Source organism: Saimiri boliviensis, chromosome 21 (genome assembly GCF_048565385.1).
Source record: "Saimiri boliviensis isolate mSaiBol1 chromosome 21, mSaiBol1.pri, whole genome shotgun sequence".
In the NCBI taxonomy this organism is placed as follows: Eukaryota; Metazoa; Chordata; class Mammalia; order Primates; family Cebidae; genus Saimiri; species Saimiri boliviensis.
Genome location: NC_133469.1, coordinates 34,387,128 through 34,410,373, shown reverse-complemented (window position 1 = coordinate 34,410,373; position 23,246 = coordinate 34,387,128). Strand labels below are relative to the sequence as shown.

General features: G+C 56.1%; 1 protein-coding gene, 1 non-coding gene and 1 pseudogene across 2 annotated transcripts in view; all 3 read right to left on the bottom strand.

Annotated features, from left to right (window-relative positions):
• Window positions 1–2,162: 2,162 nt before the first annotated feature.
• LOC120361047 (AP-1 complex subunit beta-1) overlaps window positions 2,163–23,246 on the bottom strand; it is a 56,135-nt gene continuing 35,051 nt past the window's right edge. The window contains 12 exon segments of the mRNA XM_074390932.1: window positions 2,163–3,292; window positions 3,946–3,954; window positions 4,613–4,767; window positions 4,860–4,946; window positions 6,791–6,875; window positions 7,128–7,257; window positions 9,541–9,594; window positions 9,596–9,649; window positions 14,150–14,304; window positions 15,764–15,965; window positions 16,606–16,865; window positions 17,363–17,461. Coding sequence (XP_074247033.1) covers window positions 3,218–3,292; window positions 3,946–3,954; window positions 4,613–4,767; window positions 4,860–4,946; window positions 6,791–6,875; window positions 7,128–7,257; window positions 9,541–9,594; window positions 9,596–9,649; window positions 14,150–14,304; window positions 15,764–15,965; window positions 16,606–16,865; window positions 17,363–17,461 — 1,365 coding nt within the window. The 3' untranslated portion in view covers window positions 2,163–3,217.
• Window positions 4,971–6,377, bottom strand: LOC141582560 (AP-1 complex subunit beta-1-like; annotated as a pseudogene).
• Window positions 8,468–8,560, bottom strand: LOC120361099 (small nucleolar RNA SNORD125). The gene has a single exon (XR_005577459.1). It is a non-coding gene; the product is annotated as a small nucleolar RNA SNORD125 (small nucleolar RNA).

The window sequence follows — 23,246 nt, the reverse complement described above, 5'->3', positions numbered from 1 at the left end:
GTATTCAAGGCAGCATTGCTTAGGCTGCAGAAACAGCCTGAATGCCCCACAGCGGGGACTGGCTAATCCTCACACAAGGAAGGCTGAGAGGGTCTGTCTGCTCGTACTGACAGGGAAACAGCTCCAGAAATGACTGTCAGGTCAGAGATGCCACAGGCTGGCAGTGTCTAGGTGTGCTATCATTCGTTTAGTAAATCTCTACATGGATTTGCTTATACACATGCACAGAATATCCCTGGATGAAAATCAAAATCTAGTGACAACATCTGCCTTTAGGGAGGAAACTAAGGACTGAGGACGGGGTGAGAGGGAGAACTTGAATCTGTGTCTGGGTGACCTCGCCATGGTCCTGAATTACTTGCTTCATAAAAAACAAACACGAACCACTAGCTGAAGATTAAACAGTGTGAAACCTGGTCCCGCAACAGCCTTAGCAGTGTCTGGTGCACAGGGGAACCCATCAGCCCTTGGGTGTGTGTTGGACCCTCCAGAAATAACTGGTTGCTGTTGTTGGATTTCCTGATTGGCTGGGAAGGTTCAAGGCAACTGGGGAATCTTCCCAAGAAAAGCCAGGGAAATGCCCCAAGCTGCCAGATGCTAAAGCCTATGAGAGGCGAGGCGGGGAGGCCTGAGCGTGTCAGGACCAGGAAGGGCCACGTGAGCAGGAGGGAGGCCGCCTGTGATGACCCTTGGAGGTGAGGGAAGGACAGGGAAGCTGAAGGGCACAGACTGGCTATGTCCTAAAACACTCTTCCTAAAGGCAAAGCCTCAAAGGAACATCCTGTGTGCCTGTTCTCCTGATGCAGTGGTGTGGGGGACTGGGAGCATGAAGGCCTCCCTGTCTGTTTCCCTGTGTGTAGCGTACGCCTCCGCAGCATATGCTGGGCACTGTGGGGATGAAAGAGGGCCCACTTGTGGTGAGGCACCACTCACAATCACCCGAGGCTTGAGCAGACTGATTCAAACCCGAGGTGTCCAGGGGTGGTCCCCTTTTCTCACCAGCTCTCCTCACCCAGGTGGCTTGTCCTGGGCCTCCGGTGGGGACAGCAATCCCATACTCGCACTCTCCTAGCCTGAGTACCAAGACCCCAGAATGGCTGATCCGGCAGGCTGCGGGAGTGGTAGCCACTGCAGCTGTTCCGCAGGCAGAGCACACAGGTGTTGGGCTCAGGGGAGACAGGTGACATGGCAGGGTGACGGTACCTGTCATCAAGGGCTCACAGGCCTCTAGTTCCATGGCAGGGCAGGGACTCCAGCTACATTTGGGCACAGACTCTCAGATGAGGCAAGAATCAGGGTTGTTTCTAGACTCTATAGTTCTAGGCTCTATGGAGGGGCCCCAGCTGGGCATACGGCTTGAGCCCTTGACCCTGGGGTCCCTGGGCAGCACAGTGACACCTCAGAGGTAGGGCAGTGGAGGGCCAGGGGCCCCTGTGATGCCTGAAAGAGGGCAGGCTATCTTCGCCCAGCAGCCAGGAATGCAGCGATGTGTGTAGGGGTGGGGGTAGGGTGGGGGGGGAGGTTGAGCGCACACAGAACACAAGGGAGTGCCTGGGACTAAAATGGGCTGAGGGGCAGCTGGGCTGGGCTGCTTCTCCCTCAGAAGCAGGCTGAGGCCCACCAGCTAGGAGGCAGCTTGGCTGACAAAGCTCTGCCCAGGGTCCAGCTGCCCTCACCTGGGAGCCAGGCCAGGGCCAGGACTGGGGCCACACAAGGTGTCCTTGGTGGTGGCTGGCCTGGTCCACATGTCCACCCCCTCTCCCACAGCTGCCCCTGATCAGGGGATCTCCTATGCCCCACCCCCACCAGCCTCCCAGATGGCAGGGTGCTGGAGAAACCCACAAGGGGCGCCCAGCCTTGTGGCCAGCATCACAAGGTGAGACAGCCTCAGCTCCGGGAAGGCGGGATCAATGGCAGGAGAGGTGCCAGGGAGCACAGCAGTGTTTGCCAAGGACAGGAGGGAGGGAAGGTGCTGTCCTCAGAATGCCACAGGAGGGGCCACGGCTGCGCACACAACTGGAGCCCTTGACCCTGGGGTCCCTGCAGCCTGGAACTCCCACCCAGAAGAGCCTTGGGCCTGACACACTGAATGGGGACACACTTGATGTCATCATTTTTATTCATTTCTCTTTCTGAAAATAAGAGTAAACATACAATATTATTTTCTGATGATACATGTTAGATCTAGTTACTGTAGGGTCAGAAAACTATCACCAACCACTTGGAGGCAGCTTTCAATCCTGACATTCGGTGGAGGGGAAAAAAGTGTCCGTGATTGCCAAAAGCTGAATCTTTATTATTAAACAGCAGTAACAGGAAAATCTAATGTTCTTTCAGACACAGCTGAAACTTGGGAGGCCAGGAGGAGGGCAGCAGACACTACAGAGAAACCCCGAAGAAACCCAAATGGAGACACACCTGCTTGCCCAGACCCATCCCTTGGCCCGGTCCCTGCTGCAGGAGTCGTGGGCTCAGAGGTAACACTGAGGAATGTATCTATCGTAGGCAGTGACCATCCTTGGGGCAGAAGTGGGGAGCGGGGGATGGTGCAGCTGCCAGGGGGACAGGAGCCCGAGACGGGCTCTGGGAGCTTCTGCCTGGTCTTGACCACGCAGGTCAGCCTCGGGAGGCTGTGGCCCAACTGGCACAGCTGCAGGGCACCAGCCTGGTGGCTGTGGGTGGGTGATGCAGGCCCTGGGCTCCTCCTAACCCAGCTCTGCCCCTCTGCCGGCACTTACAGCCTCTTGAGCCCCAGGCCCTAAGCAAGCAGCTCTCCTGGTACCAAGGGGACCCCTCCCTGCAGACCAGGCCAGGTTGGTAGGTCCATCCCATAAGAGGTGACAGCAGGGGGCCCTTTAACACCAACCCAAGGAGCCAGGGGCTGTGAGTTGGAGGGGCAAGCTCCACGCTCACCCTTCAGCCACAGCTTCTGCGGCCGCTCTGGCTGTTTCCTTTGGTCCCCTCCTCACCTGACCCCACATGTCACAGCCACAGGAGCACAGGCATCCTGGAGCACGGGAGTGCACTGCACTCTCACCCCAGGAGGGGAGGGTGCCCCACCCCAGGGATCGGGTGGGTGCTGCCATCAGGACCAGGGAGCCCCCTCAGTGGCCAGGATCCCCGCCTGGTCCCTCCTGTGAGGAGGAAGATGTGCTGCCGCTCCCAGGGGGTCCTCAATGGGGCGGGCAGGAGACTGGGGTGGGCACTGGCTGGGGCCTCAGTTCTTGAGGATGGTTTCATAGGCCTGGTACACATGCTGGGACACCTCGGGTGCTCGACACTTCAGGAGCAGCTGCAGGGGAAAGAGGGGTGGGGGAGAAATCGTTCATCCCTGGGGCTTCTCTCAGGAAGGAAGCGGGTGGGGAAGAGAACAAGAGCCAATGGGAGAGCGTGGCGTGCACACAGCCTGGCAGCAGCCGCGCCTGTCACAGATGTGAGGGAAAGCAGAGGGGGCGGCTGTCGCAGCCAGCCGGGTGTGGAGTGAATATACTTGCAGCCCACACACCTGCTGTCAGCCCAGTCACCAGAGCCCTGCTAGTGAGCAGTGTGAGTCACGAGCTGGAGTGCCCAGCCCCCACCCCGAGGGCTGCCAGGACCCCCAGAGTCCCTTAAGGTCTGGGGTCCTCAGGACTGAAGCCTGACACAATGAGATCACAGGCAGAGGAGGGAGGAGCCCCCACCCATCCACTCTAAAGCACTGGTTCTGCAGGGTGCAGTCAGGAAGTGGGAACAATGGAGTTCCACAGGTCAGCAGCAGCCCGTGGGGCTCCTCCGGGCCTCCTAGGAAGGGCTCTGTGCACAGTGTCAATGTGTGGAAGTGGGGTGTCAGCACCTCAATCAGGGCCACCTGGATGGAGCCTGCCAGGTGAGATGGGGTGCATGGGGGCCAGGACAGGAGCCGAGGCTGGGGAGGACAGATGAGGAAAGAGAAAGTGATCTGCTAACCTCTAAGTCCTGTACCACGGGCACCAGCGGGGAAGGTGACATGCAGCAACCAAACACGGAGACGGAAGTTACCACCACCGAAGCCACACGGCAGCCCCCCACCAACCAGCGCTGCCAGCAGGGCCCAGGAGGGGCAGTGTCTGGAGGACCACGCCTGCCAGAGACTCAGGGGTGCAGGGGAGAAGCAGAGCATGGGGCTGTCCAGGGCCCTGGAAAGGCAGCGCAGGCCTCCAGGATAACTTCGTGCCCCAGGGAAGCCACCCCTGACGGGTCTGCCTCAAGGCCTGGGAAGCTCGGGCTCCTGGGAACCAATGTCCTCCCAGCCGGACATGCAGGCACTCACAGGGCAGGGTCAGGGCCTGTGCCCAGCAATGCCACTTCCCAGTCAGGGGGTGCCCAGCCAACTGCACCACCTCCCAGGGCCCAATTTTACACAGTCTTCTAGTCCAACTCACTGTTCTCATACCCAACTGGTGTCTTATCTGGGTAACTTGACGGGGTTGAGTTGGAAGCTTTCTAGAAAAGTCCTTACCAGGGACAGAACTGATTCTGGTTCAAGCCAGGCTTGAAGGGACGCTTGGACCACGTCCTCCACCAGAGCCAGCTCCTGGCCTGGAAGGGAGAGGAGGCTCCAAGGCCACAGGGCAGCGGGTGCTGGGGCTCTCACCGTGCAGCTGGGGTTGCCCGGCTGGATCCGCAGCTCCGCCAGCACCCAGATGCCGTTGGTCAGCTTCAGGGACTGGTAGAGCATGTCCTGGCCCTCCACGTTCCTCTTGGCGATGGTGAAGATGTTGCTGCTCTGCAGCTTGCTGCTCGCAGCCTCTGTGGGGTCACATGGCCGTGGGAGGCCCCACAGTCAGTGCGCGGGGCCTGGGCACAGACGAGGGGCTGGGGCCGGGGCTCGGAGTCCTCACCTGCATTGAGAGGACAGTCTGTGATCTGGAACTGGGCCTCATTCTCATTGGGAATATCCTTCCATGTGGCCAGGAACATCTGCCGGTCTGTGGGGTGAGCGGGGTGTGGGTGAGAGGTGGGCCTGTCATAAACCTGTGGTCCCTCCGCAGCTCAGCAGGAAATGGTCTGGCCTTTATGGTGCCACCTGAAAGCCGGCGACAGGCACTAGGTGCTAACCTCTAAGTCCTACATCACCGGCACCAGCGGGCAAGGTGACATGCAGCAACTAAACACGGAGACGGAAGTTACCACCACCGAAGCCACGCTGCAGCCCCCCATCAACCAGTGCTGCCAGCAGGGCCCAGGAGGGGCAGTGTCTGGAGGACCACGCCTGCCAGAGACTCAGGGGTGCAGGGGAGAAGCAGAGCATGGGGCTGTCCAGGGCCCTGGAAAGGCAGCACAAGCCTCCAGGATAACTTCGTGCCCCAGGGAAGCCACCCCTGACGGGTCTTCCTCAAGGCCTGGGAAGCTCGGGCTCCTGGGAACCAATGTCCTCCCAGCCGGACATGCAGGCACTCACAGGGCAGGGTCAGGGCCTGTGCCCAGCAATGCCACTTCCCAGTCAGGGGGTGCCCAGCCAACTGCACCACCTCCCAGGGCCCAATTTTACACAGCAGTCTAGTCCAACTCTCTGTTCTCATACCCAACTGGTGTCTTATCTGGGTAACTTGATGGGGTTGAGTTGGAAGCTTTCTAGAAAGGTCCTTCCCAGGGACAGAACTGATTCTGGTTCAAGCCAGGCTTGAAGGGACGCTTGGACCATGTCCTCCACCAGAGCCAGCTCCTGGCCTGGAAGGGAGAGGAGGCTCCAAGGCTACAGGGCAGCGGGTGCTGGGGCTCTCACCGTGCAGCTGGGGTTGCCCGGCTGGATCCGCAGCTCCACCAGCACCCAGATACCGTTGGTCAGCTTCAGGGACTGGTAGAGCATGTCCTGGCCCTCCACGTTCCTCTTGGCGACGGTGAAGATGTTGCTGCTCTGCAGCTTGCTGCTCGCAGCCTCTGTGGGGTCACATGGCCATGGGAGGCCCCACAGTCAGTGCGCGGGGCCTGGGCACAGGCGAGGGGCTGAGGCCGGGGCTCGGAGTCCTCACCTGCATTGAGAGGACAGTCTCTGATCTGGAACTGGGTCTCATTCTCATTGAGAATATCCTTCCATGTGGCCAGGAACATCTGCCGGTCTGTGGGGTGAGCGGGGTAGGGGTAAGAGGCGGGCCAGTCATAAACCTGTGGTCCCTCCACAGCTCAGCAGGAAATGGGTCTGGCCTTTATGGTGTGACCTGAAAGCCGGCGACAGGCACTAGCGGCTGCACAGCCCTCTTCCTTCCCTGAGCACACCCTCCACTCTGTGAAGGAGGTCTCAGTGTTGCTTCCAAATGACCCTGGCTTCCTGCTTCTGGGCCTCGGCTCTCCCCTCCCGCCCCCACATGCCTTCCTCCTCAGTGAGCCGCCTGCCGGGTAGTCACAGCCTCCATGCAGGGCTTCTGTGGCAAGCAAGAGATGACATGGGCCAAGGGCTCCACGCTGCCAGGGGCAGGGTGCAGGCCGTCTATGTGCTGTGATAACACCTCGGGGGTTCCAGCCAGGGCACAAAGGGGCTTCCCAGGTGTGGGGCATGACCTGGGCTCTCTACAGCCTGTGGGACAAGGCTGAGGAGCGAGTGGGAGAGCCCGGGAGGGAGGTGAATTCCATGTGGCGCAGCCCACCTGTCAGACCAGAGCTGGCCCTGGGGGTCCCTGGTATACCCCTCACTCCAGGGTCTGCAGGGAGCAGGGACTCATGGACTCACTGTGGGCAAGGCAGTCCATCTGGGTCTTGGTAAAGGCACTACCTTGTCAGGTTCCCAAGCCACAGCCCCATTTCAGGCACCCAAGGGGGCTCCCTCATGACTCACCCGTCTTCCCATCCTCCACAAAGAGAATATGTAGTGAGTACAAGGTGCTGAAGTAGAAGACATCGATGTTGTTCTTCACAGCCACCTAGGCACAAGGGGGTCCCCAGTCAGTCCCTAGGGCTTGATACCACCTCTGAGGCCCCAGGAAGGGCGTTGCTGAGCAGATTCTCTCCCAGGCCATTCCCTGGTAAACATACCCCTCATCCCCTGACCTGGGCCTCCCCAACACATCTGCAGCTAAGAGCTTGGGTCCGCAGATGCAGCCCTCTGCTGACCCCGGTGGGGCCTGGCTGGTGGATGGGTAAGGACTGGGGTGCCCTCCCTGCCCGGAACGCACCTGCAGGTTGTTCAGGGGCTCCATCTTCATGACCGAGCCCACAGTGCTGAGAAGCAGGGAGATCTCCACTGTCTGGTTGGGGCTGAGTGGCGCGTGGACCTGGAGGGGGGCGGTGGGTGCCAGGCTAAAGCTGGGGAGAGAGGAGCCCCGCAGGGATGGCAGGGGGAGCAGGTGCTGATGCAGGGCAGGTGAGCTCCTCGGGCTCGGGAGCTGGGCTGTGGTCAGCAGGGAGCCTCTCACCCTGCCAGCCTTCCCACACTCAAGGCCCTGGACAGAAGGATGGGCTCCCAGTCCCCCTTCCCCAGATGGCCACGTGGACAGGAAGAAAGAACCCTAGGCTAGCTGCTCTGCCCCAGCCTGGCTGCAGGCCTGAAGCCCAGCTCTGTTCCTCTCCTCTGGGCCAGACAGTGGTGGGCCCAGGTAAGCAGGCCTTGCCCTGTCCTGCCCTTGAGGAGCTCTGTCTAATGCCAGGGGCCTGGAGGGTAAGCCGCTTCTACCTTGAAAGCTCTTAGACCACCCAAGTCTCTGCTGCCAATCCCCAACTCCCAGGAGGGATCTGACCATCCCAAGCAAGATGCTGGATTTTACCCTCTTGGCCAAAACTGGCCAGGGTCACACAGTGGCCACAGAGAGAGTCAGGAAAGCCCTGCTTCTCTGCAAACCAGCACAATGGCAAATTAGGAAGATCCTCATGGGTGTGAGACATGCCAGCCCCAGGCTCTTGGAAGTTCGTGCCCCCAGGGCATGGGAATGGGGGCACTAACGGAGTGCTCAGTATACCCGGGCTGTGTATTCGATACTATACCCATTCCTAGCCTCATAAAAATAGCCAGGTACACTTCTTCCCATCTCTAGATGCAGACATCGTCTCAGGGAGGAGCAGGCTTGGGTCAAATGCCATAGAGTGATCGGCACTACTGAGAATCAGTTTGAGCTGTCTGACCCCAGCCTGTGCTCTGCCCAAGAAGCCATCAAGCTTCTTGATGAGACCACTTGGTGGCTCAGCACACCAGGCTTTTCTGGGAGCTCCACTACTGCCAGCTATGTGACCTGTCCAAGGAGCCCAGGTGTCATTACCTACTAAAAAAGCATGGTGGCAGTGACTTTGCTGGGCCATCAGGTGGCTCCAGTGAGGCAATACTTCCAAAGTCAGTGTCACAGGGCCTGGTGCCCAGGAGGCATTCAGCACACAGTAAGTTTGCTAGAGGTAACCAGTGGGACCACCTCTCAGAGCCTGGAGCATTTCTGTGGCCTCCAGGGTCACAGGAAGGTGAGTGGCAGAGCTACCCTCAGCCTCAGCCTGCCCGAGGGTCGGGACCTACTGGCTCCCAGGCTCCTCTGGGGAAGCAGCCCCTTTAATCAACTTAGAGGCTCTGTTTGCGCATCATGAGCAGGCTTAGGAAGGAAAATCATCAGGAGGGGCTGCCAGGGGTCTCCAGGGAGCCCTAGCCTCACTGGCCAGGTCTATAATGGTGCCAGACAGGCAGCCTTCCCACTGACATCCAGTGTAGGGGACCTGGTAGGGAGGGACCTGGAACATCTACCGCTCCCAGAGGCCCCATCTGACACTTTAATCCTCTGCCACACTGGGGAAGCAGGTAGGCAGGCCCACTCTCCACCAGCTTTCTGAGAGGTGGTCCCCAAGACCGGCCCCTCCTGCTATGTGGGGTGTTTGCCAGCAGTAGGCTTGTCAGCTGGAGCAGGAAGATCCTGTAAAACACTCCTTTGGACAGTGGAGTCAAAAATAAGGAGCCAGATGTGGTGGCATGTACCTGTAGTCCCAGATACCCAGGAGGCTGAGGCAGGAGAACCGCTTGAGCCTAAGGGTTGAAGACCAACTTGGGCAATAATACTGAGACCACATATCAAGAAAAAAAAACTGAAAGGAGAGATGCCTTTCCCCACTCTGCCTGTTATTTTAGAGTCCATATGAAAAGGTCACTTGGGGGTAAAAATCCCACTGCTTGGCTGGGCGCAGTGGGTCATGCCTGTAATCCCAGCACTTTGAGAGGCCAAGGTGGGTGGATTGCCTCACCTCAGGAATTCGAGACCAGCCTGGGCAACATGGTGAAACCCCATCTTTACTAAAAATACAAAAAATTAGCCAGGTGTAGTAGCATGCACCTGTAGTCCAGCTCCTGGGGAAGCTGAGTTAGGAGTATTGCTTGAACCCAGGAGGTGGAGGCTGCAGTGAGCCGAGACTGCACCATGGCACTCTAGCCTGTGTGACACAGCGATACTGTCTCCAAAAAAAATTAAAAAGCACTTGAGAGTTTTAGCCCAAGGGTTGGTGGGGAGCATCCTCTGGAAAAGGGACACTGCCCTCCCTCCTGCCTGCAATCACCAGAACAGACTCCTGAGTGGACTCTTGTAGGCCTCCCCTTGAGAGGTGTGCTGACCCCAGGGGGCTTACCTGTTACAGTTGGACTGTATGACAAAGTCGGTCATGACCTGCAAGGCCCTCGTGAGTGAAGGTGCCTGACATCTCCAGCCCGTTGGCCTTCATGGGTGGGAGCCAGAACCTGCAGGGAAGAGGGTGTGGAGGGGGCAGGTGGGTGCCTCTTACCCCAGCCCAAACAGCCCACCTGAGGGTGCTTTTTCTCTCTCCTGCAGGGGCCTCCTAGATATCCAGCACCTCCACCTTCACTGCTAGGGGATGATCAGGTGCATATCAGGAAGAGAATAATCCCGTGTCCCACCGAGGATACCGCCACAACATGGCTGGTTCTTGGAGCAGCTCATGGTGGGGAGACAGTTAGGCATTCAAGGGCTGACATGAGTCATCAGAGGAGAATGGAGGGTTCTCTTGGGAGATGGGGCTGAGGAAGGCCATGAGCCAAGGACAGAGCTCAGTGCCCAGTGGCATCCTGGGGCTCAGCCACAGCCTGGGCCTTGCTGGCCGTCACCGCCTGTCCTCCCTTGTAGGAGGCAGGAGTGGCCTTCGGCTGTAGAAACTGGTCTAACCAAGGCCAGTACCTAAGAGGATCCCTCGCCTGGTAGGCCTTCTGCTCCTTAGCTGCCCTTGTCCTTCGAGTCTCAGCTCAAGAACCACCTCCTGGAAGCCTGCTTCCAGGCTCCCTCATCCCAGTGATGTTATGGCAGATAAATGAGCTTGTATCTGTCTCTCCTGTACCCAGATAGCTCGCTGAGAGAAAGGCTGTTTTTCTGTATTTACCTCCTTGGCTCAGAGCTTGGTGTGAAACCAGTGTTTGGGGAGTGTTTGCTGAGCAAACAGCATGAGTTACAGCCCTGCCTGGGGAGGATATCCACCAGCATTATCCTATGGACAGCTCACAGGTCCCTTGGGGTCAAAAGGCCCAGACCCTACCGACAGCTTCCGAAAGCACACCCAGTGCCAGAAACTGCAGAAACATCAGGCACCAGCCCCCACCCCACCCTAACCCCCTTGCAGCAGTCACGCAACCCAAGTCCCTTCGAGGCCACCTCCTACATCTGCCTCCAGGGCCTCCACTTCTCTTCATCTCCAGAGGCACCACCAGCATCTGAGCTCCCACCAGATGTCCCCAGGTAAGAGAAGCTGCCAGGTGGCACCCACTTCCACAGCCACTGAAGTCATCTCATGAAATGCAGGTCTGATCATGGCACCACAAGAAACCCCTTCTAACCTTGCAGTGGCCTCCACAGCCTGGTGCCCATTTGCTCTCCAGGCTTGGCTTGCCCCCGCCCTGGGACCTCACGCCCGTTTTTCTCTCTGCTTTGAAAGTGCTTTCCCAACCCCATCCTGCTTGGTTAACCCTGAGCGCCCTGTGTCCCCTGGCCAGATCTGTGAGGACAGAAAGCAGCCTGCTTTGGCTCTCAGCTGTACCGTGGCAGCCGAGAGTACTGCAAGGCTGGCTGAACCTGACCTGGGGCAGGGCTCCCTCATGGACCACTTCCCTGGGCCCCCCCATCAGGCCTCCTTTCCCCTGACCCTCTCTCAGTCATCCATGGCTGGGGATGGGGACCTCACTGCTCTTGTTCACTGTGGGTTCATGGTGTCTCAACACAGGTTCTAGCAATATACTGAGGTAACAATCTTCAATCTTTACTAGATGAACCAATGAACTGTCACCTCCAGCTGACCCAAATGCTTGAGGAGCCCAAAAGTTCTGATGCACAGCCAGCCTCATTCCCTTAGACCAGCAGGGTTGGCAGTGGCTTTAACCCCACAGGCAGGGTGAGGAATGAACAATTCCAGGTGGCCACAGGGCTGTTGGGAAGATGTGGGTATCTACTGACTAATTCTGAAGGGAGAGTGCACCCACACCCTAGAACCCTCCCATGACCAAGGCAGTGGGGCAGTGGGGAAAATCCTGCCCATGTCATAAGGACTCCTCTCCAGTGATCCTGACCTGATGACTCCTGACTTGGTGATAGGATCACCTTTCCAGCATGCTCTCATCAGATACACTCATCTGACTCTTTTCAAAGACAAAGCAGAGAGAACACTGTTAAGACAAACACACCTGTAATCCCAGGGCTTTGGGAGGCCAAGGCATGTGGATCACCTGAGGTGAGGAGTTCAAGACCAACCAGGCCAACGTGGTGAAACTCCATCTCTACTAAAAATGCAAAATAGCTGGGCATGGTGATGGGTGCCTATAATCCTAGCTACTTCAGGAGGCTGAGGCAGGAGAATCACTTGAATGTGGGAGGCAGAGGTTGCATGAGCCGAGATCATGCCATTGCACTCCAGCCTGGGTAACCAGAGCAAAACTGTCTCCAAAAAAAAAGTGAACACATACGTCTAGTGCCAGCTTGCCAAAGGCCAGCTCCAGACTGTCTATTCGTGGCAGCTCTACAGTGCCTGGCAAGGGCTGGCACCCAGAGGGTTACAGGAGACTGCTGTTCTTCTGTCCATTAGTTCTGCTTTGTATGGCTGTGATATCAGGCTTCTGGTGGGTACAGGTTGGCCTCATGCCTTGGCACTGCCAATCCAGGTAGTCAGTTGCACATGGTGTACATCATACCATGATCCTAAGCTCCCTTGGTCCTGCTGGCCCTGACACCCCACACATGAAGGCAGGGGCATAGGTGGTTCTCACACTCTGGGGTCACCGTCATGTGAGGGTCTGGAGTAGAGGCTTTAGTGTCACCTGCTTTCACTTCCAGACTGTCACCAGCTATGTGACCTTAGGCAAAAGCACTTGGATTTTTCTTTTCTTTTTTTCTTTTCTTTTTTTTTTTTTTTTATGAGACGGGGTTTCGCTCCTGTTACCCAGGCTGGAGTGCAATGGCGCAATCTCAGCTCACCGCAACCTCCGCCTCCTGGGCTCAGGCAATTCTCCTGCCTCAGCCTCCTGAGTAGCTGGGATTACAGGCACGCACCACCATGCCCAGCTAATTTTTTGCACTTTTAGTAGAGACGGGGTTTCACCATGTTGACCAGGATGGTCTCGATCTCTCGACTTCGTGATCCACCCGCCTCGGCCTCCCAAAGTGCTGGGATTACAGGCTTGAGCCACCGCGCCCGGCAGCACTTGGATTTTTCAATCACAAAATGGGAGGAAGAGCCACAAGGGACTGCCGGGAGGGGGATGTGCTCGTGGTGGCTGTGGAATGCTGTGCTGTCCCTGCACAGAAGTATGTGACTGCTAGTGTCAGAGCTGCTGTCTGCTGTGGGCATCTCAGCGCCCAGACCCTGCCAGGGGGCTCCAGTCACCACCACTGCAGGTGCGGCTATCACATGGTGGGGAAAGCCAGCTCAGTAGGGAAAAGGGGACACGTGCTGCCTCTGGCAGCTTCCTTGACACTGACATAGCCCACACTGAGCTTTCCTCCGTGCCTGGCCTGCATGTTCTCACATCCGAGACAGCTCTCCTTCCCTCGGCCCTGGCTCTTCCCTCCCAAGGAGCTCTGAAGTCTGCTTCCACCCACAGGACGCCCTCGTTGTCCAGCTGCAGCAGCACTCCTCCCTGCCACAGAACCCCAGCCTCAGTGCTTCTGCCCCCGCACACGCAGCCAGCTCTCAAGTGCAAATCGGACTGCTTCATCCCTCTGCTCAAAACTTTCCAATGGTTCCAGCTGTGCCAGGATCAAGAACAAACAGCCTAGCCTTGCCAGCTTCCGCCCTCGCTGATGCCCAGTCTAGCCGGGAGTCTCAGGGTTGCACCCTAGGTGGCACACGGCATTTGTGGGCATCTTCAGGTGGCACAATGTGTAGTGGGCCACAGTCAGGGATGCTGGACTTTCTGCCACGAGACAACCACCCCACAGCAAGTGTCCTGCGTCCTTCAGTATTTTCTGCATGGTTTCAACATACCGTGAGACTTCCAGGAACACAATTCTCAGGAAAATCAAGGGAAGCCTGTTCCTTGTCTTACTTAGAACCTTACTGGAAGGCAGCGACCACTTCAGAAATGAACGGCACCACTGGCCAAAATACTCACGAGGTCCAGGCTACAAACAGCTATGGCTGTCACAGTCACAGTGACTTTGCCCTACAGCAAACACCTGGCAACTTCATGTCGTCTGGGGTGGGTGGGAGGGCGTGCCCGGGCATTTATAAACTGATACAGACACTTGTATTCTCTTCCTTTTATGTCTCCTCCATGCAGTGAAAGCATATCTGAGTATTTTTGGAATGCTATGTGTAGGTAGGTTACACAGCCCACCAATTGCATTTAAGGAGAGGAACGGTGACAATGTAAAATGTCTGTGATGACTAAGGGGTGCTGGGTCTGATGGCACCAAGAACTGCTGCTCCCAGCTGACAGGCCGCTGCTGATTCCCTGGCAGAGGCCGGGGCCTCCCTTTCCTCCAGGCCTTGCTACAGGCTGTTCCCTGGGCCTGGAGCCCCCTAACTACTTTCGTTCAGCTAATGAGTTTCTGCAACCCCTCCTCTGGGAAGCCTTCCTAGGCCCCCAGCCCCGACAAGCCTGACTTAGCTCCTCTTTCTCAGTGTCCCCATGGCCCCCGGCTTCCCTCATCAGCACTGGCCTGAGCCAATTCCACGGCCGAGGCCATTTAAAGGAGCCCACATGCCAGTCTGACTTCTCTCTGCTCTTGCCAAGAAAGAAGGCTGGTGACTTACTGCTTTGGGGGCCACATATGATCCTGACAGGGTGCCCACGCCACTGGTTAGGTCAAAGAGGTCACTCAGGCCACTGCCGATGGGTGCTCCAAGATTGGCTGGTACTGATGCTGTTGGAGGTGCCACGAAGTTGGTGCCCCCAATCTGGAAAGGGAGGGAAAGAGTCAGAGGCAGCATCGGGCTGGGAATGAGTAGAGCCACCTGGCTCTTTAGAATACACTGGGGGCTGGGGGAAGGGCAGCCTCCACATCAAGTCTAAGTTACAGAAATGAGACAGAGAGGGTGGAGAAGAGAGGCTGAGCCCTCCCATGCCCTGCAAGCCTTGAGCCTTAGGAGTAACCTCTGGGAAAGGGCTGGGGACACTCCCAAACTGACACTCAGCCCATGGATAAAAGGAGGTCCCGAGACACACGGCTGGGTGGAGACATGCTATGCAGATGGGCGCTCTCCCTTCAGGACATCAGAGAGGTTTGTGGGACTGAGGGCTGGCAATCCCAGGGATGACAAGGCGATGTGTCATGGGTGGTGAGGACTGGGCAAGAATCCATGGCTATGGGGCCCAGTGGCAGCTGGATGCCAGTTGGTCAGGGCAGAGGCTGCCAGGATGCTGGACCAAGGCAGTGGCTCAGCAGGCAGGGCTGCTTTGACATCACCCGCCCCTTGGGATGCTGGGCCGGTGCTTTCGGGAGGAGCAAGGACGAAGGCTTGGTGACGCAAGGGTTGAATCGTACCCCTTCAGGCTCATCCCCCCATCTCCAAGCAGAAGCAGGCAGGTGAAGAGAACAGGCAGCCACATGCAGAGAGAAAAGCCAGGAAGGAAGACAGAGAGAGACAAGAGAAGGGAAGGAGGGAAGAGATGAGTCAACTGTAGCTCCATCCAAGAGGAGTGTGGCGTGAGGCTGTGCCGGGGCCTAAGAGAGACCCAGGCCTGTCTCTATGAAAGGCACCTGCCCCACGCCTTCACCCAACACCCTCCCATCCTGCACCACAGCCCCTCCTGCCTCACACTAGTGGCACTGATTGCCAGGCTCCTGCCCCCGTGCTGCCCCTGTGGGGACCTGAGCTGAGCACAGCCAAATGAAGAGGCTTAGCCACCCCCAGTTGCCTGAGGATGCCCCAGGGAGATACCCAGGTCAGTCTCACCCCTCCTGTCTCTCCCTGACCTCCCATGCTCTCTCAAATAGACCTGGCTGGGTTGCTATTCCCAGCTGGGGCAGCATGAGGGTAAATGGACACAAGTCTGATTCCTCAAAGCCAGGAACACCCTCGCCTTACAATGCAAAGGTGACTTTGATGCCAGGATCAGGGCAAGGGCTAGGATGGGCTCCCTGCCCGGGGTCTCCTGGGACTCCAAGGTCTAACAAGGGAGTGGAATCCTGTCTGTGACTCAGGCTGTGCAACCTCGGATGGAAGGCTGCCTGGCCTCTCTCAGCCTTGGCCTTCTCATCATAAGTAGGGAGCTCACAATCGCCTCCGAGGGCAGATGGTAAGGACTCAATAGAATGTATTGGAGGCACCTGGCTTATGCCTGGCCTGGAGGCATGTTCAGTGACTGCGCCTCTGAAGACCATTATCAACATCATCCAGAGGGCCCACAACATACCAGGCTGTCAAGGCCACCGCCAAGAAGGTCTACAGCTCCCATCTGCGCTGAGGAGGTGGCCAGGGGCGGGCCGCTCACCGGGGGGCCGAGGTCCAGGTTGAGGAGGTCACCCAGCAGGTCGCCCTGGGCGGGGATGACATCTGGCTGCTCCCCGGGAGGTGCTCCAGCAGGGGCCGTCTCGGGGCTCTCTGTGCTCTCATTCCTGCCAGGACACAGAAGGGAGAGGAGGTCAGTAGAGCGGACGTACTGAGGATGTCTCAGGAAGGTCAAAGAGACCCCAGCCTCCAGGCGCCTCCCCCAGCACAGGCACTGGGTCTCGTCACCGTCCCCAACAGGGCTGTCCACAGGGCCCCCCTGCTTCCCCATTCCCACAGCAGACCCATCTTTTAGGCCCTCCGTGAGGATGAGTGAAGGGAGAGGGCCGCCTGCTTCTACCCCTCAGCCCATGCTAAGGAGAAAACTGGATGCCAGCGCCCTAGTGCTGCCAGCTCACACCAACCACCTGGGAGCAGCAGAGGAGGAGGCGCGCACAGGGCGCTGGAATGAGACGGAACTGGTCTAAGTCCCAGCTCTGCTGGCTGTGGGGTCCTGGACCAGTCACTCAAGCTCTGTCTATTGTTCCCATCTGACGAATGGGGACATTTGCTCTCAGAGCTGTCATTAGGATGGAATGAGGTCATCTAGCAAATACCTCGTGTACAATAAACATCTGCTAAAAGGTGGTCCGCTTTCCTCAGACCCAGGCCTTGCAGGGGGACAACACACCAGGCCCGCGCGCCTGTGCTGCTGAACCGGGGAAGCAGGAGCGAGGCTCAGGCCCACGACTGGCCACTCTCACTCACGAGGCAGTGCGGGGTGGCAGGCTCTTGTGTACGACGCCCCGGCCCCCCTCCACAAAGGCACTGGGAGGCTTATGGTAGACGGAGGCCAGCGTGCCGACGTAGCAGAGGAGCTCGTCCAGCAGCGTGGGCTCGATGAGGTCTGTCTCTTCAGAGATGAGCGGCTTCTCCGCCAGCACCACCTCCTTGGCTGCCACTGGGTCCGTGGAGAGCAGGCGCCAGTAGATGTAGCCACGGTCCCGCAGGTCCGGGTTATCTGAGTCCTTGTGGGCGTGAGGAGAAGCCCATGAAACTCACGGCAGAGCAGCCGAGTGAGGGTGAGGAGGAGACCTTCCTGCAGCCCCGTGATCCAGGTGCGGCATGGGGCTGGCCCGTGGGGACAGCAGTCCTGAGCGCTCCCAGGAGCCTGTCCCTACACCACCCACAGGGCCACACGCCGGCCCCGGCTCGTTCCCCATGGTGCTCTCCTCCAGCCTGGCCCCTCCTGTCTCTACTCCCAACCGCCCTCTGTGGCCTGCCCTTCCTGCCCCCTCTGCACACCCTCAGGTTTCCACGGGCCCTCTTCCTCTGGTTTGTCTCAACTTCACGACTTGACCTCACTGAACTTTGTGTTCTAAGCTCCCTGAAGGCAGGGAGCCAGTCCCATCCTCAAGATGCCAGTCTTAGGAGTGGGCCTGACTTCCAGGTCTAGTTGCTGGGACAAAAGCTCCCCTGCTTCAGTGAGGGCTGTGCTGGGCATGGCGAGGAGGCTGGCACCCACCTGAGTGGCCAAACTGAGGACCTGCTGCACTAGCTCCTGTGTTTCTGTTGGCTTCTTCAGGAAGAGTTTCACGATGGCGGTCAGCAGCTGCAGCTGGACCTGCAGGGAAGGAACAGCGGTGACGAGGAGGACGTGTGGGCTTCACATGGGGACAGCGGGAAACCAAAAAGGCTTGAAGAGGAAAAGGGCGTTCAAAGTCCCTGGAAGCCAAGCACAGCAATTCTAGGTTTGGGGTTGTCACAGCACACAGGCAAAGGGCCGCCATGGGTGTTGGTGCCGCTGACCAGCCAGACCTCAGCATCTCACTCAGGAAGGAGCTGAGCAATGGGCTATCTGGCAAACCCAAGCAGGCTGGGGGCTATCACCCAACCCTAGGGTTCTAGAAACCTGTTGGAGCTCTAGACGCTACAGCACTATGAGAGGCTCGCACGTGTGGCTGGTATGCTTCTTACCAGGGCCATCTGTCAACGAGTGGTGACAGTACCACGGAGGCCCAGAGGCTGCCATCAAGGAGCCGTGCTTCTATCAGAGGGTGGGAACCATTTCTGGTGGCCCTCCAGCAGCCCCTGCCGCACACCTGGGCATCCCTGAAGCTGGCCTCATCCTGGCCAACACCTCCTTGCCCTTCAGATCTCATGCCAACCCTACCTCCAGAACCCCCAGGCTTCTGCAGCCTCTTCCACCTCTCACAGCACCACCAGTTGCTGGCTGTCCTGTGCAGTGAGCTTCCTGTGGGCTGGAGTGAGGTCTGTCTGGCTTACTGCTGTGTCACTAGTTACTGCTCGATCTAGTGTCTGCTGTATAGTAGGCCCTTCAGAAATACTTGCTGACTGAAGAAATATCTATTCAAGAACAAGTCTCTACACATAATCCCTCCTTAGTCATGGCCTCATTTTCGCCAGTCCTAGGGCAAGAGGGCAGCCCGAGGCTCCTGGAGTCAGGGGCAGTGCAGGAGCCCACAGGCTGTGCCAGGGACAGGTCTGCGGCTGGAGGGCAGGAGTGGCAGTGCAGGAAGCCCAGCGGCAGCCGTGCTGGCGGCATCTCCGGGACCCGCCCAGCAGGAGGGCACTTGTGCAGGGAAGGCTGAAAGCGGCAGGTGGAATGGAGGACATGTGGTCCTCCGGTTCTGGGACGAAGCAGAGTCTTTGCAGTTTGGTGACACGTGGGCCAACAGCAGTAGGCTGGCTGTTTCCAAGGCAGAAGGCAGCCCAGCATCTGGCTTCCAGACTAGCCCCTGCCTGGGCGGCCAATGGGAAGCCATTCATCCCCATCTATAAAGCAGAGGTGTGGCCTACTTCAGGGATTCTTGTGAGCTTTAAAAACGGCTTGCCTGGAGCTGGAGTCAGATTGTACCTCATTGGAACTCCAGTTCTATCAATTCCCAGCTGGGTGACCCTGGGCAAGTCTTTCAGCTTCTCTGAGTCAGTTTCCTAATCTATAAAACAGGCATTACACCTCACAGGGTTAATGGGGGGTTGATGAGACCACAAATGTGAAGCAGAATCGTGTATTCTGCTCACTATGAAACGAGTGTCATTATCACCACTAGTACCGTCACACAGGGACTCTTGAAAAAGTTCTTCCCAACCCAGTCAGCTGGATGCCTGGAATTTTCCTCACTGTCAGATCTGCTGTGGTTTTGGTCAGGTATGCCTCAGGCTGTATTGCCAGAGGGTGCTCTGGCCAGGTGCCAGGGCCCTGCTCAACAATCCATTCAAGTTCCCCTCAACACACTCAATCCATTAGCCTGCATATTTAGGGCAGACTTCCTGCAGTGATGTCATTACCCCAGCCATTCAGACAGGGTACAGCAGGCAGGACAGGACCAGACGCAGGCTGGGCTGAGAAACCACCCTGGCCAATACTTTTTTTTTCAGGCAGAGTATCTCTCTCCCGCTCAAGCTGAAGTGCAGCTGGGTGATCTCAGCTCACTGCAACCTCTAACTCCTGGGTTCAAGTGATTTTCCTGCCTCAGCCTCCCAAGCAGCTAGGATTATAGGCACACAGCACCATACGCAGCTAATGTTTGTATTTTTAGTAGAGAAGAGTTTTCAACATGTTGGCCAAGCTGGTCTCAAACTCCTGACCTCAAGTGATCTGCCTGCCTCAGCCTCCCAAAGTGCTGGGATTGCAGGTGTGAGCCACCTCTCCCAGCTGCTGACCAAGACTTTCTAAGTTTGCTATCTATGGAAGGAGAGGCCTAGGAGCAAAGGATGAGGAGGTTCAATGAGATGATCTAAAATGAGTTCCTTAATTGCAAAGCCTGGCACAGTGGTACACGCCCATAGTACTAGCTATTCGAAATCCCTTGAATCCAGAAGTTCAAGGCTAGCCTGGGCAACATTAGTAAGACTCCACCTCTAAAAAACCAAAAAACTCCAGATCGCCAAGCACTAAACAAGTATTCTTTTTTTGTGAGACAAGCTCTGTTGCTCGGGCTAGAGTGCAATGGTGTGATCTTGGCTCACTGCAGCCTCATCCTCCCAAGCTCAAACGATCCTCCCTGCTAGGCCTCCAAGTAGCCGGGACTACAGGTGTGTGCTGCCACACCCAGTTAATTTTAACAGAGATGAGGTATCACTATGGTGCCCAGGTTGGTCTTCAACTCCTGGACTCAAAGGTACCTCCTCCCTCGGCCTCTCAAAGTGCTGGGGTTACAGGCGTGAGCTGCTGTACCCAGCTAACAAGTTTCTTTTTTTGAGGTGGAGTCTCGCCCTGTTGCCCAGGCTGGAGTGCTGTGGAGCCATCTTGGTTCACCGCAACCTCCACCTCCCAGTTCAAGCAATTCTCCTACCTCAGCCACCTGAGTAGCTGGGATTACAGGTGCATGACACCACACCTGGCTAATTTTTGTATTTTTAGTAGAGACACAGTTTCATTATGATCAACTGCAGCTGCATAATTGCCCTCTACTCGGGGAGTCAGCAACCAGGAAAATTTCCCTCTAGTGACATTTCTTCAAGATCTGTGTCATTTAATCTATACTTAATAAATGTGAGTGTCGCTGGCTGATTGGGGCCTTGGCTTGACTCTCTGCAGCACTTTTCTTGGTGTTTGTGAGCAGCCCAGGCCCTCAGCCAGACTGACAGGCGCAAAATAAAAAAAAAAAAAGTTAGGCTAGTCTTGTTGGTTAGGCTTCTCTCGAACTCCTGACCTCAAAGTGATCCACCCACCTCAGCCGCCCAAAGTGCTAGGATTACAGGCATGAGCCACCGCTCCTGGCCCTAATAAGTATTATTAAAAGAGCTTTCAACTGTGTCATGAACCAAAGACGGAAAGTGAACAGGCTACTGAATTACGTCACATCCCCACAGCTGTGGGCACTTTACACACAATGTCCAACAGTCTTTGCAATCACTCTGTACTAGAGACAAGGAAACGGGTTTGGTAAGTTCAAGTAACTGTGCTCCAGGCCACACAACAGGGAGGAGCCTGGGTCTCGAACTTCAGAGCTCTGTTTCTGTTCACAGCAACAGACTCCTGGTTTACCCCTCCCTGTCCAGCTTCTCTCACCTTGGCTTTTCAGCAGGCTTAGTTGCAAAAGACTGACCTACTACACGGGGCAGAAGCACACCCCTACAGCAGCGGTTCCCAACCTGTGTGGCACCAGGGACCAGTTTTGTGGAAGACATTTCCACAGATGGGAGATGGGGATGGGGGCGATGGTTTCAGGATGAAACTCCTCCACCTCAATCAACAGGCATTAGAGTCTCAAAAGGAAGGCACAACCTAGATCCCTCCCATGTGCAGTTCACAATAGGGTGTGCGCTCCTTTGAAAATCTAATGCCGCCGCTGATCTGACAGGAGGCGGAGCTGAGGCGGTAATGCTTGCTTGCCCGCTGCTCACTTCCCACTGTGCAGCCCGGTTCCTTACAGGCCACGATACTGGGTACTGGTCTGTGGCCCAGGGGTTGGGGATTCCTGCCCTACAGGACATCCTCACAGTGATCCCAGGCAGGACTTGACTGCAGCGGCAGAACCCAGCACAGGCAGGCATTGCTTCTGAGACAGAGAGAAGAGGCTGGTGTTTCAAGCAAAGGCAGTCTGGAGGCAGGTGGCGGTGTGGGTTCGGCGGTGGGGGGGAGGGGGGGTGCTGGTGGGAATTAGCACTGTGATTCTGAGATGGACATCTGTTGTTTTTGCTCACCCAGCATCTATTCTGTCTTCTGGGAACAGAAACACTGGCTCCCCTTCAGAGCCTCGCCCTCCTTTCTGTCCCTTTCAGTCCACACAAACTGGGATCAGTGCCTGAGAGACCTCGCCAACCAGAGTCACAGTGCCTGGCTCAGGATAATGCAAACAGGTCCTGGGACTTTTGCTGGAACTACTGAGGGGAGGGGAAAAACTCCGTCCATGAGAATTATTGTGTTGTAAGGACATAGCCTGGGACTGTTGACTCCTTACAGCTCCCACTCTTGGGAGTCTACCCACAGCAGAAGACAGCCCAGTGCCACCATCTGAGCACCCTCAGCCAGGAGGGCCGGAAGGGAGCATGCTACCAGCACTTGCCAGCTACCGGAACCAGTTTGTCCCCTTTAGGCCTGGACTAGTTTGCTTTTGAAACCAATTTGACCCAAACCAATACTACCATGAATGAGTGTTTATTATGGGCTGGGCATGTGTTAAGGACATTATACAAAGCATCCTAATTTAACTTTCACAGCAAGAGGATTAGGGAAGGTCTAATGATTTCATTTCACAAATGAAGAAACCGAGGCTCATAGGAGGGGTATGGACTCTGGGATCTCTCATAATAAATCCCGCACTCAGATCTGCTGGGTTACCCTGCCCCAGTTGGGCAGCAAACATTTCTGAGCTCTCAAACAGACTACCAGACTGTCCCCAGTTAACTGAGATAAGGGCATACAAATGACAAGCAGACACTCAACCTCATTCACAACAGAAATGCAAACAGAACTACAGTGAGGTACCTCTGTTAGCTATCAGGCTGGCATAAACAAAGCAGAGGTAGCAGAGGGCAATGACACAGGTTACGCAGAGCAGACTGTTTAAATGAGCACAAGACTGGACAAATAAACACCCACCAGGAGAGGCTGGTTAAATAAAGCATAAATGAATGAGAGCACGGTCTGTGGATGTATTTGTAACAGAAAAAGGCAAGGTCCTGGACAATTTGAATTTGTTTAAATGAGAGGGCAATGTAGATACAGTTGATTCTCACTACTTGAGCAGTCCATGTGTGTGAATCTGCCTACTTGCTAAAATTTACTTGTAGCCCCCAAATCAATACTCATGGCACCTTTGCAGTCATTTGCAGATATGTGCACAGCCATGAAAGCTTTGAGTTGCCTGACACACACATTCACAGCTGAGGTCAGATAAGGCAACACTTTGCCTTCATGTTTCAGCTCTCATCCTGTAAACAAGCATCCTTCCCACCACCTATGTAGTACCATGTGTTTCATATTTTTGAGCTTTTTGTTGATTGCCTTGTTTAAAATGCTCCCAAGTATACTGCTGAAGTGCTTGCCTAGTGTCCCCAAGTACAGAAGGCTGTGACATGCCTCAAAGAAAACACATGTGCCACAAAAAATACATATATATGTATTTAAAAAAAAAAAAAAAACGTGCTTCGTCATCTTCACTCAGGCATGAATTACAGCATTGATGGCCATGAGTTCAATGTCAATGAATTGAAAATATATGTAACTAATGTGTCTTTAAACAGAAACACACATTTAAAAAGGTTATTAACTGATCAGTTGACAAAAACATTGTGTCTAGATGCTCACAGAAACCAAACTCCGTCTTTCTCCCAGGGGCTGTGGTTCAGTACTTGCTAATTCAGTGTTTGCCATGACTATGGAACAGAAGCACCACGAAAACTGAGAATCAGTTGTATGGATGGATGGATGGATGGAT